This window comes from Haliotis rubra, unplaced genomic scaffold (assembly GCF_003918875.1).
Source record: "Haliotis rubra isolate DU_JTF1 unplaced genomic scaffold, ASM391887v1 Scf126, whole genome shotgun sequence".
Classification (NCBI taxonomy): domain Eukaryota; kingdom Metazoa; phylum Mollusca; class Gastropoda; order Lepetellida; family Haliotidae; genus Haliotis; species Haliotis rubra.
The window spans coordinates 740,721-754,851 of record NW_025765181.1 but is presented as its reverse complement, the minus strand read 5'-3'; the positions used below and the strand labels follow the sequence as shown (position 1 = coordinate 754,851).

At 40.5% G+C, this 14,131-nt stretch overlaps 1 protein-coding gene across 2 annotated transcripts; it reads left to right on the top strand.

Moving 5' to 3' along the window:
* The first annotated feature begins 3,063 nt into the window (after positions 1–3,063).
* On the top strand, positions 3,064–13,774 carry LOC124266476 (probable 7-methylxanthine methyltransferase 5). 2 transcript variants are annotated; one of them, XM_046701266.1, is made up of 2 exons: positions 3,064–3,152; positions 10,512–13,774. In XM_046701266.1, the coding sequence occupies exon 2, from the start codon at positions 10,567–10,569 to the stop codon at positions 11,782–11,784; it is 1,218 nt and encodes a 405-aa protein (XP_046557222.1). In that variant the 5' UTR covers positions 3,064–3,152; positions 10,512–10,566; the 3' UTR covers positions 11,785–13,774. The 2 variants fall into 2 exon arrangements, with proteins under 2 accessions (XP_046557222.1, XP_046557223.1); XM_046701267.1 differs by having other exon boundaries at positions 3,065–3,168.
* The last annotated feature ends 357 nt before the right edge of the window (positions 13,775–14,131 follow it).

Below are 14,131 nucleotides of genomic sequence, written 5' to 3'. Positions count from 1 at the left end.
CTTGTTGTACCCATTATTGCCGAGCGCCAGGCAGGGACCAACAAGTACCATATTTTAGCATCTTTTGGTATGACGCGGTCGGGGATCGAACCCGCGACCTTCCGCTCTCGTTTAAATAAAGGGGTGAAAGTCGGTAAAATAAATGTGTACATAGTTGACTCTTAAACAGCTAATCGAACGGTTTTCGAACTCCGTGATCTGCATGCTTCATATTTTGACGTCATACGATTGTTAACAATACAGCTTCTCAGCGGAGAGTTTGGCGGGTAAATTTTTTTTCCAGTCACCCTACTGGGAGGGGGGACACAGAAAATTCTTAAAGCGTCATTGACCAATGAAATGAAAGTATTTTACATTAAGATAAAGGGCTATATGAACGTTTGCTGTATGATTGCGACAACAAATTATTGATGATACCAGAATTTAGGGGGAAATGGGTGTTTCCTGCCCACCTGTGGAATGCTTCATAAATGCATTTAACGGCACCTGAAAGGTTCACCTGAGAAAACACGAGAGAGAGATATGGTGTAGGTGAAAATAGGGAACTGGATTACTGAATGGTGAATATATTGTAATTGAGCGCGGTGGGACAGCTAGTTTTTCATTAGTGAACATACACATGAGTACTTCTTTAGTTCCTTGTTGTGTCAACAAAACAATGAGCATTTAAATATATTACAGGATTGACAGAGAACAAACAGCCACAAAGGAAGTCTGTTGTAAGAGTTCCACCTCAACGATGTCCATTCGTCTGTTCTCTTCAGCGATACGAACACATTTAAGGGTACACAAAGTACCTGCATCAGCACCTGTGAGATACCGCAGAGGGTCGTCAAAAGTATACGTGCCATATGGGAAAATAGGAAGCGGAAATCACGGAAGAACACTCGGGAAACAGTCAGTTGGTTTAATAGAACCAGTCCGAGACACGATGCTGAACAGGGCCAAAGCCATTCCATTTACTGCAAAAGATTCAGTGTTTAACATTGGCGACTATGGGGCAGCTGATGGTTCTGCTTCCATGGTCTTCATTGGGCAGCTGTTGGCAACTCTGAAAGATCAGCATGGTCCAGACACTCAGTTCCAGATCATCTATGAAGACACAGAAGTCAATGATTTCAATTCACTTTTCAAACGTATGTCAGGAACAATTCTTGATTCTCCATCCTACCTTCTGGAAATGGACAACGTCTTTGTTCTCGCTTCTGGGACAGACTTCTATAAACAATGTGTACCTTCAAATTCAATGCATTTCATTATGTGTATGATCTCTGTGCACTGGTTATCGAAGACTCCAGTGAAGTATAATGACTCAGTTTACACATACCCTGAAAGTAGTACTGAAGAGAAGATGGCTTTAAGATCGACAGGCTGAGGTGGACCTGGAGACCTTCTTACTTTTGAGAAGTAGGATAATGAAACAGGGCGGACTGCTTGCTATTTGTGCTGGCTGTGAGTTTAAAGATATGAACAGTGGAGACGTCAAGTCTCTTTCAGGCACACTGCTGACGTTTCTCACTGAGGTATGGAAGGAAAATAGAGATTCCGGGGAAATCACTAAAGACGAATTTGTGAATACAAATTTATCTTTTTGCTTTCATAATATGGATCAGTTGAGAAAACTATTTGATGACAAACTGTCAGCATTTTCACAATCAGGTCTCTGTCTCTTGTCAGCTGAAACTGTTATTATCCCTGACATATTTTACAATACTTGGAAGGAATAGAAGGACAAGGAAGGGATTGATGACAGGGAAGAGTTTGCCAGAATGTTCGTGGCGGCCCATAGGAACTGGAGCAACAGTACCTTCATGAATGGTCTCTCAGACAGTCGCTCACGTGAGGAGAAGGAGAAGATAGTTGATAATTTCTATGATAGAGTAGAAAAACGAATTTCAAATATAAACCCCGAAGAAATTAAGGATGATTCGCGTCTCATATATCTTTTGATCACAAAGAAATAGTTATTTCATAGCCATACACGTACACCAACTGATAACATACATGTAAGCACTTGGAAAGGAATTGTATTTCTGTCGTTACCGACCTACACTATCTGCAGCCAAGTATTGCACCTACCCGATATCAGAACTTCTGGAACACGCCGACACAGACAACATTGACGACGATGTCGACAATAATAGTGCCAGTAAATGAACGTGAACGCATTTTTGCAGTTCTGTTCTCACCTGCTCTTGACATATCTGTATTATGATTTAGAATTTCTTAATAAAGCCTTATTCCATTCAGCATTTTAACAATCCAGTAAATGACAAAAGATCGCTGTTTATGTCAACATGACCGGCCTTGATATTGCTGGAATATTGCTAAAAGCGGCGTAAAGCTAAACTCACTCACTCACTTATGTCAACATGACTCAGCGTCAATGTGCGAGGAACTCCAAGTAACAACACCTGTCAATACAATGTGCAAAGTTGGAGAACGTGTTCTCAATCCCTTTCACATTGTAAATAAAATGTCAATGCATTGTTCAGTTTATGCATATATTACTAGAAAGCTAAATTCATTTTACAGTCATGTGATGTATTTTTCTTGTGCCAATTTAAGTATACAATTAAAGTGAGACGACTCTTTAACATTTGACTTCTTGTCTGTACGAAAACAATCCTGACAATTATACGACATGACTATGTATCAAATGAATGTGTAAAGCTGTGCCTGAAATGTGTAGAATGGCTCGTGTAAATGACGAAAATTGATATAACTATGTGAAGTCAAAATTTGAGAAAATTCGTAACAGTGTGAAATGTGAAACTCCTCTTTGTTCACATTTAAAATGAACACAATAGAGCGCTTGTTTTCCCACCTTTTTGTGTGCAAACATTAACCAAATAATGTTATGAATGGGGAATTCATACTGTACAAAGAATTGAAAGATTTGTGAGGTACCTCTGCAAAACTGAGAAGTGTCTTTGTGTGCTGAATATATTTTGAATTTTCAAAGTCTCTCCGGCATTCAGGGGGTTAACACGTCTCCTTGAATAACTAGGTCGAGCTATCTGATAGTTTTGTGAAAGACTGTACTCACGGTGTGCGGTCACAGTCACCTCACCTAGTTGTGCGTTGTGATGGTGCAGTGTGGTTGTACGTATTAGGAGCAGCTGTTGTGATAGAGACAACGTTTTTTGCAAGTAAGCTTCTACAAATGTGCGTCGATAATACTTTCTTGTTGATTGACATATAAGGAATTCTAACCACTTCTGAATGAGATCAAACCTATTTACAAGTGGACACGTTCACGTTTATGGACATTAACTCTTTATTCGATGGGCAACAAAATCTAGACTTGATATTCCCCAGCATCTCCAAAGCGTGTGGTAACGATGTTTACAACTTTTGTAGGGCGATTGCAATATATTTCAATATTGGAATGTGTCAAACCAAGAGAGGATGGCAGTTTGATTTACACGCATATCTATTCAACCAAAATTGAATAGAGATCGGTGAACAAGCTGATAGCTTACGTGAACACCTGTCCCTGACAAAGACAGATAATGATTATATAGTTTGTCTGTTAGTCATGTATAGGCTATACATAGGGAATGAGATATGTCGACATCATCAATTTACAGTAAACAATCATTTTATCATTTTACAATATACAATGAACAGATTCAAGAATCTGCATATTTACAGGTGCAGCTGCATGGGCATTTGCGAATAAAACTGAATTTAATGTGTAACCCTTTTGGTAAAAGTACATGGTATTTCGATATTTCGAATCTTCACAAACAAGTAGATGACGCAGTGTCTCTAATGCTGCATTGGCCTCAGCAAAGATGGCTTCGGGCGAGGTTCATCATCTTCACAGTTGGGAGCGGATGTGACAGTGGGCGTGGCAAACCTCTGGGCTACTGACGTCACAATCTCGTCTTCAGTAGGGCGTTCGGCTACAACAACTTCATTGTCAGCGTTGATGAAGTCGTCCAACGTGACATCTGCCGGGATTTCTTCTGCTTTATCTGACAGTTCATTCCACATAACTCTGACCATATAAGGGAATGTTCTCACTTCTAGCCCCTTGAAACCACTTGTAGAGAGCAACTTCTACATCTTGGTGATTGGCAGTTCTTAACTTTTTGCGGGCGGGGCCAAAAGAGATGTTTGTCTTAGATTTTACACCTGAATCTACAGCCTGAATTATCTGAAGCTTGGTGTAAAGGTGATAGCTTTAGGTTTGCCTGCCATAGTGACGAGAGTGAACTGAAGACCTGTATACCAGTCAAGCTTTTAAACACGACATGTTTGTTTTGTTAATTAATTAATGACCATCAAACAATGTTGATTCGCAGCCAACAAGGTTGATGTATACCGCTAAGTGGCTGAGCTGCCACTGAGCTGCCACTGAGTGAGTTCGCTAATCACGTCGTTAATTGGGTCTTGGGGGCAGTAAATCAGTTCGCTATAGCCGTTAATTCGCTACTCAAGAGTTCGTTATTCGCGTATAATTTTAATGATATTATAAAGGACTATTGACAGTACTTTTAAATTTGTTCGCTATATCCGTTTGTACGCTATATCCGTGTTCGCTATATCCATGTTCTAATGTATATTGGACAAGTGAAGAAACATTGAAAACTATCTTCATTTGCTAGTCCACATGAACATGCTGGACTCTCTGAAATGTATCTTTCGCGTATTTGTGAGCACTGAGGTCACAGTAGCCAATGAACAATATGAGCAAAACGACTTCCATAATTGAAATGAAAACATATACGAGGTGGATTTTCAGTCCTCAATAGTCTTTTAAAACTCTAAATGGACAAGGACTCTAAATGAATTAAATGTTTGGGTAAGTTGTTCCATAGTTAAAAAGTATCGGGTAAAAATGTTTTCGTAATTATGTGTTCTGCAAGTAATATTTTGTAAACTGATGTGCAAAAGAAAGTACACAGGTTGTGTTTCTTCCAATAAGATAAAAATAACAAAACCTTTTGATGAAATGGAAAATGTATGTTGAAGCACACTGCAATACACGTGTTTTATCAGCAAAATGACATTGTAACAATAAACAGCGATGTAGTGATGACCACTGCAGAGGCCTACTCCCATTTGCGAGAACTCCCAGTTGCGAGACTCCCAGTTGTGAGACAGTGGAGAAGGTAAGGAGCAAAGAAAACACACCTTACTCCCTTATCTGATAGAATGGATTAACCCCAGCTAATTAGGGATTAGCTATTTAACTGAATCTTGTGGAGGTAGCTTAAAAGAAAAAGTAATTAACCTACTCAGGTAAATGGCTTTAAAAGATAAACACTTTGTGTAGGTAACTTCGTGATCATTTGAAAGAGAAATTAATTGACCTACTCAGATTTACAAGTCGTCTTGTCACTGTGAATCGGCTTACGCGATGACCCAATGATGTGGCTGTTGATGACGTCACCGTCAACATCCAGTTGCGTAGGTGAATAACCCGCAGATAGCGATCCTATTGGGGTGTTGTGACACATGTCTGGCCTGTCGTACTGAAACGGTTAAACAGCCGAATTATGGTTTGTCTTGTGCAACCCAATGTCCTTGCAATATCGATGTTGAAAGCAGCCATTTGTGTCATTCCTTTGGCCCGTTCTCGTTACGCCGACGTCAATCTTGGCATTTCCTCGTGAGATTTCTGTCAAGTGATTGTTCAGTCTTCACGACAAACAGGTTTTATACTCTCTGTCAGAAAAGTGCTGGTGCATGGGACAATAATCACAATTTTGCAAAAATTCGTGCAAAACGCGTACAAATGTTTTTGGTTGCATTTTGGCAAATGAAACATGATGGTTGCGTTCTATACAATCAAAGTTTTTCAATAATTTTATTAGTTAGAACGCATATTTGGGATTGCAACAACAATTACACTTGTGTACTTTCTTTTGCTCATCAGTTTATGTTATAATGATTTCTCAGGTTGTATTGGTTTGAATCTCATACACAAGGAGGGACGAGACTGGTTAGATAGTCGGGCGTTAAGTTATTAGCCATTTTGTCGAAGAAAATTGATATTATTAATATTTTAGGGTTGGATATTTGTTTTGTCGTGTAATTTGTTTTGGCTAGTTCCACGTACCGCTCCACATATTGTTCGAATAGCATTTATCCCTAAGTTATCTAAAAGATGAAATTGTTCCTCAGTGTAGTTTGCCCAGATATGACCGCAATAGTCAAACACGGGTAGTATATATACTGTTTATAAATGATTTCAGGGTTTTACTATTGAGACTTTCGGTGAGCAATTTATCATTGGGTTTACTTTTTCTGCGATATCGGCAATATTTTTGCTCCAAGTGCAGTCACTCTGCACAGTAATCCCTAAATACTTATGACTTTCGACTTCGCAGGTAACGGTATTATTCTCGAGGAGTGGTAGTTTAGAACTCGAATTCTTTTTCCGAGTAAAAATTTTGGATTCGTTTTTTTGTGTGACTTTAAATGCGACTTTCCATTTTTTCGCCCACGATGAGATTGTAGCCAGGTCACTGATTAGGCAGCTAGTCGTAACTGCTGGATCTTCGATAATCATATATAATGAAGTGCCATCAGCAAATAAACGGATGTTACTATCTATGCCATATGTAAAATATTTTTTGTAAATCATAAACAACAAAGGTCCAAAGACTGACCCCTGCGGAACCCCGGCTAACATAGTCCGCTCAGATGAATTTATACCCTGGATGACACTTTCTGTGTTCTTTCATTTAGATAGCTTCTGGGGCGGTGGAGTAGCCTAATGGTTAAAGGGTCCGCTCGTCACACCGAAGGCCCAGGTTCGATTCCCCACAGGGCACAATGTGTGAAGCCAATTTCTGGTGTCCCCCGCTGTGATATTGCTGGAATATTGCTAAAAGCGGCGTAAAACCATACTCACTCACTCACTAGATATCTTCTAACCCAATTTAGTAGATTACCTTTAATACCATAACGCTCAGCTGTATGGATTATGCCTTTATGTCACACTTTATCAAATGCTTTACTTGTGTCACAGACTCATAGAATACAGCTCTGATTTCTGCTGCCATGACATACAGAAATGGATGTCGACCAACGAGCTCAAGTTGAATGCTGAAAAAAATGCTGAGTGTGTTGTGGTTTAGAGTCCGGACTCACTACCTTGGTTATTGGAGATATTGAGGTACCAGTGTCAGAGAGTGTCAAAGACCTAGGTGTAATCTTGGACTCGGACCTCTCCATGAACAGTCACATCAGTCAAATAACCAAGATGTGTTTTCTTCAGTTGAGGAACATCAGCAACATCCGAAAATATTTGACCAAAGAATCAGCCATCATTCTCATGATGTCCCTAGTCATGACAAGGATCGACTACTGTAACAGTCTCCTTGTTGGAGCCTCTGCTGTGCAGATAAATCGTCTCCAGCGTGTACAGAATACGACCTCCAGAATTGTTTCACTCGCCCGTAAACAAGACCATATCACTCCAATCCTGAAGGATCTACACCGGCTTCAAGTGCAGCACAGGATTACTTTCAAGATCCTCTGCTTAGCCCACCGGTGTCTGTCCGGCTGACGCTCCAGGTTACCTACAGGACCTCCTGCCAATCTACACTCCCCCTCGATCCCTACGCTCTGAGTCCAAGCTTCTGTGTCGCATTCCCAACATCAAGACTGTGAGATATGGCCAGAGTCCCTTCTCATATGCAGCGACATCCTCGTGGAACAGCCTCCCAGAATCAATCAGAAGATCTCCAAATCTAATGTTTTTCAGACGTCATCTCAAGACCTATCTCCTTCAACAGCTCTGAACTCTTTTTATGTGACTGTGCGCTTCGAGCAGGCATCAAGCATGGAGTAATGCGCAATACAAGTGGCCTATTATTGTTATGTTTTACAGATTAAAGATAATATGCAGCAGAGAGGGTTCGGGTGATCCTGGCACAGTCAGGCTGGTAAGGCTCAGCATCAGATCAGGGCCCTTGCCCCTCTACACGCAGCCCACACAGCGAATGGGACTTCTCCCAGGAAACACTGCCTAGACGACCCACCAAGAAGTTTCCGGAGAATATGAAGGCTCCCCAACATTGCAGCCTTCTGCATTACCCAGAGTGTCAGAAGGGCTGTGCTCCCGGTGGAGAACCCGGGCACCTTGCTGATCTGCGCCAAGAGATCAGGAGGTACCAAACCAAGGGCGCCGAGAACAATAGGGAGCCTGACGACAGTGTACTTGGGTTGCAAGCGAGACATTTCAAAGGCGAGGTCCGCATATTTATCATGCTTTTCCTGAATCTTGCCAATCACATTGCTGTCAAAAGGGACAGAAATTCAATGACATAAATAAATTCATTGGCTTTTTCAAAAAGGACAAGATCAGGTTTGTTGGCAGGAATTCTTCTGAGGCTGTATATGGGCCTATTCCACAAAGTTTGAAAGCATCATTTTCCATGACGCCCTGGACATGTTCAGGGTCGTACCATGGATGGACCACAGACATGGCGGAGACGTGGTAAAAGCAACGAGCCACGCCATCATGTATTTTAAGATATGCTGTTTGTGCCAAAGAAGGGCTTCCACTGGACAGTCTCTGTAAATTCATTACATAGTCGACATTTCATATTGATATTTTCTTTAAGAATCACATTTTGGCAATTACGAGTGGGAAGTGACTGGTCCTGAGCAGCAAAAAGGAAGCCCTCAGTTTCACATTTAAGACCAGCCGACTTCATCCAGGTGAAGGAGTCGGTGGTATTGCTATTCTGTTCCACACACTGCATGTACACACGATGCAATGGCTTCTCAGAAAGCTTCTCCACAAAAGACCGACTCTGGGCAGACTTGGTGAGGGACTTCACCTGGTTTACTCCCATCGCTGTACCCTCCACCAGTACAACGCCATCATCAAAATCAACCTCAAATTTCAGACTCTGTCCAACAACCTTAGCACACTTAAAATAACTGTAGAATTCCTTGCTTTCATCATGAGTCTTGACATGCATCACCAGAGGATCATCCGATAAATAAATATGTGCAAAAGTACACAATAAAATTCTATCATGAAGAGCCTCCACATTAATAAAACCCCGACCTCCAGAATTGATTGGCATATATAAACGGTTAAGAGAGGAACGAGGGTGGTGGGCTCTGTTATCAGACATGATCCTTCTAGTCAGGCGGTCAAGACTCTGGATGTCCTGTTTTGTATAATCAACTACTCCAAAGGAATAGAAAAAGGACTGGCAGAGCAAAAGTAATACTGCCTTACAGGCAATCAGAAACAAAGTCCCAGCTCATGGAAAAAATCCGGCAGCACAAAAAGCCAATCCAGTACATCACTGACGAACTAGCTGCAAAACAAGGCCACATGGTTCTGCGTTCACCAGTACGGCACTGGGAGCGCAATCCCATCGCGCTGATCTGGGGTAGCTGTAAGAATTTTATTGCTCGCAATAATACCACATTCAAGCTTTCAGACGTTAAAGAGCTTGTGTATGCTTCTTTTGCGAGAATTACCCCAGAAGTGTGGCAAAAGGCTCAAAATCGAGGACGAATACCGTCTGCGGGACGGGGTTAACGTCAGCCGAGTTGCACCTGTTGTAATTACGCTAGAGTCCTCGACCAGCAGTGATACTGACACTTGATATTTTGAGACGGTCCCTGACATGTACTGCCTGTGCGTTACATAGCGCTGTTACCCTGTCTGCCTGCCAGGTGGGTCACAGTATAGTTTGTTTCTTTGAAGTGTTTCTACCATGGAATTTTTTCTGTTTTTCGATATGTTACGAGTAATCATTATGATTAGGGAATGGTAAATCGTGATTACTCATATGTCATATAAGGTCGAAGTGTAATGAATGATAATATATGAGTTTTGAATCTGAAATATCAACCATTATCAAATAATTGCCAAAAGCATTTCCCAATCATTTCTGACCTTACTTTAATCCAATGACTTTGTCTTGACATTCTGCAAGGTGGCTTCATTTCGTGCTGCTAGAGTGGTGGTATATGTTTTTTTATGCACAGGATGACATTATTTGCAGAATTAAAATGTTGGTACAGATGACTGAAAACGTCTCTGTTGATGCCTGATCTATTTTGGTTGACACGTTCATATCAATCATTTAGTTTTGTGTCTTCAATATAAGACACGGGCCTTAGGCCCCGTTTTCTTGAAAAGGTTTGGTTCAGTATGTTTCATCTGTGAATCAATTAGATTTTGCAAACTTTTGTATCGCATGACTTAAATACTGCACGAAGACGAGCACGGATATACATACCAAAACATTTAGTAATGCTCCTAAATGTGCGCTTGTATTCTAAACAGAGTAGTCAAACCAAGGTTGATTTCATGGTATCCAAAAGCACCACCCGAGAATTGGAATCTAAACCAAATTTCAGACAATTGTATCTGCAACACAAGCCGTCATCCAATACATGATAGTTACATTGCTGTATGCAAATTTTAGATGGGATGTAACTATTTATGTAGAACTTCGGTAAAGAAACCCAGTGTTTTTTCTGTCTGGAAAATAATTATTTTTCTGTTATATTTTCAGCATTAACACAAAACAAACAGTCACAAAGGAAGTCTGCTGTTAGAACATCGCCACAATGATGTCCATCCGTTTTATGATTCGAATACATTTAAGGTTACACAAAGTTCCTGCATCTGTGCCTGTAAGATACTGCAGAAGGCCTTCGAAAGCATATGAGCCATATGGGAAAATAGGAAGCGGAAATCACGGATCAACTCTCGCGAAGCAAACAAGTATCTACACAGATCCAGTGCGAGACAGGATTCTGAACAGGGCCAAAGCCATTCCATTTACTGCAAAAGATTCAGTGTTTAACATTGGCGACTATGGGGCAGCTGATGGTTCTGCTTCCATGGTCTTTATTGGGCAGCTGTTGGCAACTCTGAAAGATCAGCATGGTCCAGACACTCAGTTCCAGATCATCTATGAAGACACAGAAGTCAATGATTTCAATTCACTTTTCAAACGTATGTCAGGAACAATTCCTGATTCTCCATCCTACCTTCTGGAAAAGGACAACGTCTATGTTCTCGCTTCTGGGACAGACTTCTATAAACAATGTGTACCTTCAAATTCAATGCATTTCATTATGTGTATGATCTCTGTGCACTGGTTATCGAAGACTCCAGTGAAGTATAATGACTCAGTTTACAAATACCCTGAAAGTAGTACTGAAGAGAAGATGGCTTTAGATCGACAGGCTGAGGTGGACCTGGACACATTCTTACTTTTGAGAAGTAGGGAAATGAAACAGGGCGGACTGCTTGTTATTTGTGTTGGCTGCGAGTTTGAAGATATGAACAGTGGAGAAGTCAAGTATACAGTTGAAACAATGATAACGTTGCTCACTGAGACATGGAAGGAATTTAGAGACTCCGGAAAAATTACTAAAGACGAATTTGTGAATACAAATTTCTCAATTTGCCTTTATAAAATGGATCAGTTGAGAAAACCATTTGATGACAAATTGTCAGCAGTTTCACAATCAGGTCTCTGTCTCTTGTCAGCTGAAACTGTTATTATCCCTGACATATTTTACACCACTTGGAAGGAAAAAAAGGACAAGGAAGGGATTGATGACAGGGAAGAGTTTGCTAGACTGTACGTGGCGGCCCATAGGAACTGGAGCAACAGTACCTTCATGAATGGTCTCTCAGACAGTCGCTCACGTGAGGAGAAGGAGAAGATAGTTGCTGATCTCTATGACAGAGTAGAAAAGCGAATGTCAATGATAAACCCCGAAGAAATAAAGGATGATTTGCAAGTCATATTTCTTGTAATCACAAGAGAATAATCCGCTTACAAATAATCAAGAATAGTGAGACCTATAACCTTGATCACCGGCGTTCACACATAGTAGAAGCTAATAGGGTCTCAAGTCTATGTTTCCGACCCTTGAAGATCCGACTTGCTGACTTGGTGGACACATGTCATTGTATCCCAATTGCGTAGATTGAGGCTCACGATGTTCATCACTGGATTGTTTGGTCCAGCTTCGATCTTTTACAGACCGCCTCCATATAGCTGGAATATTGATCAGTGCGGCGTTAAACAACCATCCAACCAAGATATTCGTCCATCTTCCAATGTAAACACTTGGGTAAAGTAGAAATATTACGAAGGAATAAAGCTATTTCCAAATTTATATTCATAGTTTATCAGAACTAGAAACTATTCGCAATTTACATTGTGCTGATGACGCAGACATGATCACTAGAAAATATGAAGACCAAATGGCACCACAGGTTTGGAAAAGTTGTCTCTTCTTTAGGAACTATTGAGGCAAGCCATAGCAACAAGAAGACTATATACGGTGTCGTGGAAAGAAATCTGACATTAGTAACTTTTGCTGCTGGATGAGTCTGCAAAGGGTAACAGCTCACGATGTGGACAGGAGAGAATGCAAACACCTGGTATCATCACCAGTTGATGGTGATTCATAAACACATGCTCTGTCGTAGTATCTCATTGTGTAAATCACTGTTTCATCTTCGTGTAGGAACAAATGTTGTTTTATTGATAGACAGGTGTTGCTGAACATGTCTTTGGCAGCTCATGACGTACACCCACTACTTCCTTCTCCCAATATTCTTTATAACGATACCAACATAATCCTTGACTTCGTTATCGTTGACAATTACAACTCGCACAGTTATTCAGGTGTGGACCCCTAATAGTGACAGCTGGCATAATAACTTTAACATCTCTAAGAATGCTGTCGAAACATGTGCCAACAATGGCACGAAGGTAAATAGGACCATACTGAATGTGTTTGAGATGGGACTGTCTGTGTGTGATGGTGTCATTGGTGGAAGGACAGACTGACCCCAGGACAAGAATTGGAAAAAACTTTGTATGTCCCAGCAAGGCGACGTGTATTATCTACCACTGGGTGATGCGACGTGTCGATACAGATTCCTGTATCGCTGTCAAGCAGGTATGACAATATGACAATTCGATACAAAAATCTGTATCGAAAGGTCGCATCATCTGAATAAAGAAGTAGTTCCTCCGTAAAATAGTTCGTATCAGCTGTAAATTTCAGTAGTAGAATAGTACTGAGCACTACCTTTGACCAAATGCATGAACAGCGTCTACCCAGAAACTCTTTTAACATGCTGCTTAATTTAGATAATCGTAGTTATGCAACATGGACAGCAAATATATGATATCTGTTATTTTCGTAGGGATTTGTATTTGTGTTGATTTTCTAAGGTGTTGGTAACGAGTGGCTGTTTATGAACTCAGCCGGTGAGAATTGGATGAATACCCTTTGTTAAGTTCTAGATTTGATGTATATATATAGATCCTTTAAAACAATGATCTAACCTGAGAGATATCTATCAAACATTACAAGCAAGAAACTTAGAAACACAGTTATTAGATTTAGACTTGGTTTGACAGATATAATGATGAATACTGGCCGTAACAGTCACTCGCCAAACATCTCAGATTTTGCCCTGTCTGTATGGCGGATATCGAAGACGAATATCATCTGTTATTTATGTTATGCTGATATAAGAAAGGAGTATATTCCACAGAAATATTTGGGTCACCCTACAAGGGAAACACTTAGAAGAATTGTATCATCAGAAGACGAATCTGTCCATGTAAAATTAGCCCTGTTTTTAAAACATTCGCTGTCGTTAAGGAAGAGTCTGATAATCTCACAATGTTAAGATGCATTCAACTATTTGCACTGTCCATACATTGCTTGTCATTTTAACACTATGTGTATGGCCGGGACCTTATGTAGAATAAACCATATTGATCTTGAGCTTTGACCTCAGTGTTGAGGTGTCGTTTTTAAAAGAATCAAACATACTTAAGATGAATCTTAGTTAAGATCCTTCAAATCTCGTCAATACACATTGAAAATGTGTTATCGTCTTCACTATTCATCTGGCGTTCTCGCCATTGGATGTTCTCTCAGTGGTCTGATTCATTTGTGAAGTTCTTAATATGTACACTAAAAAGTAGGGGTTCATAAGTATACACGTTATTGCCAAGTATTATATCTAACTTAAGTGTTGACATCCTATGCAAAAACGTTAATGTCTGCAAATCATAACACCAAAACACAACCGATAGCTTGGTGCAGTCTCTAGGGTGTCATTTCTGATTCTGGTCGACTTATCGCT

What these genes read in the sequence shown, in the direction of transcription:
- LOC124266476 (XM_046701266.1), top strand. Translation starts at nt 10,567, where the DNA reads ATGATGTCCATCCGTTTTATGATTCGAATACATTTAAGGTTACACAAA.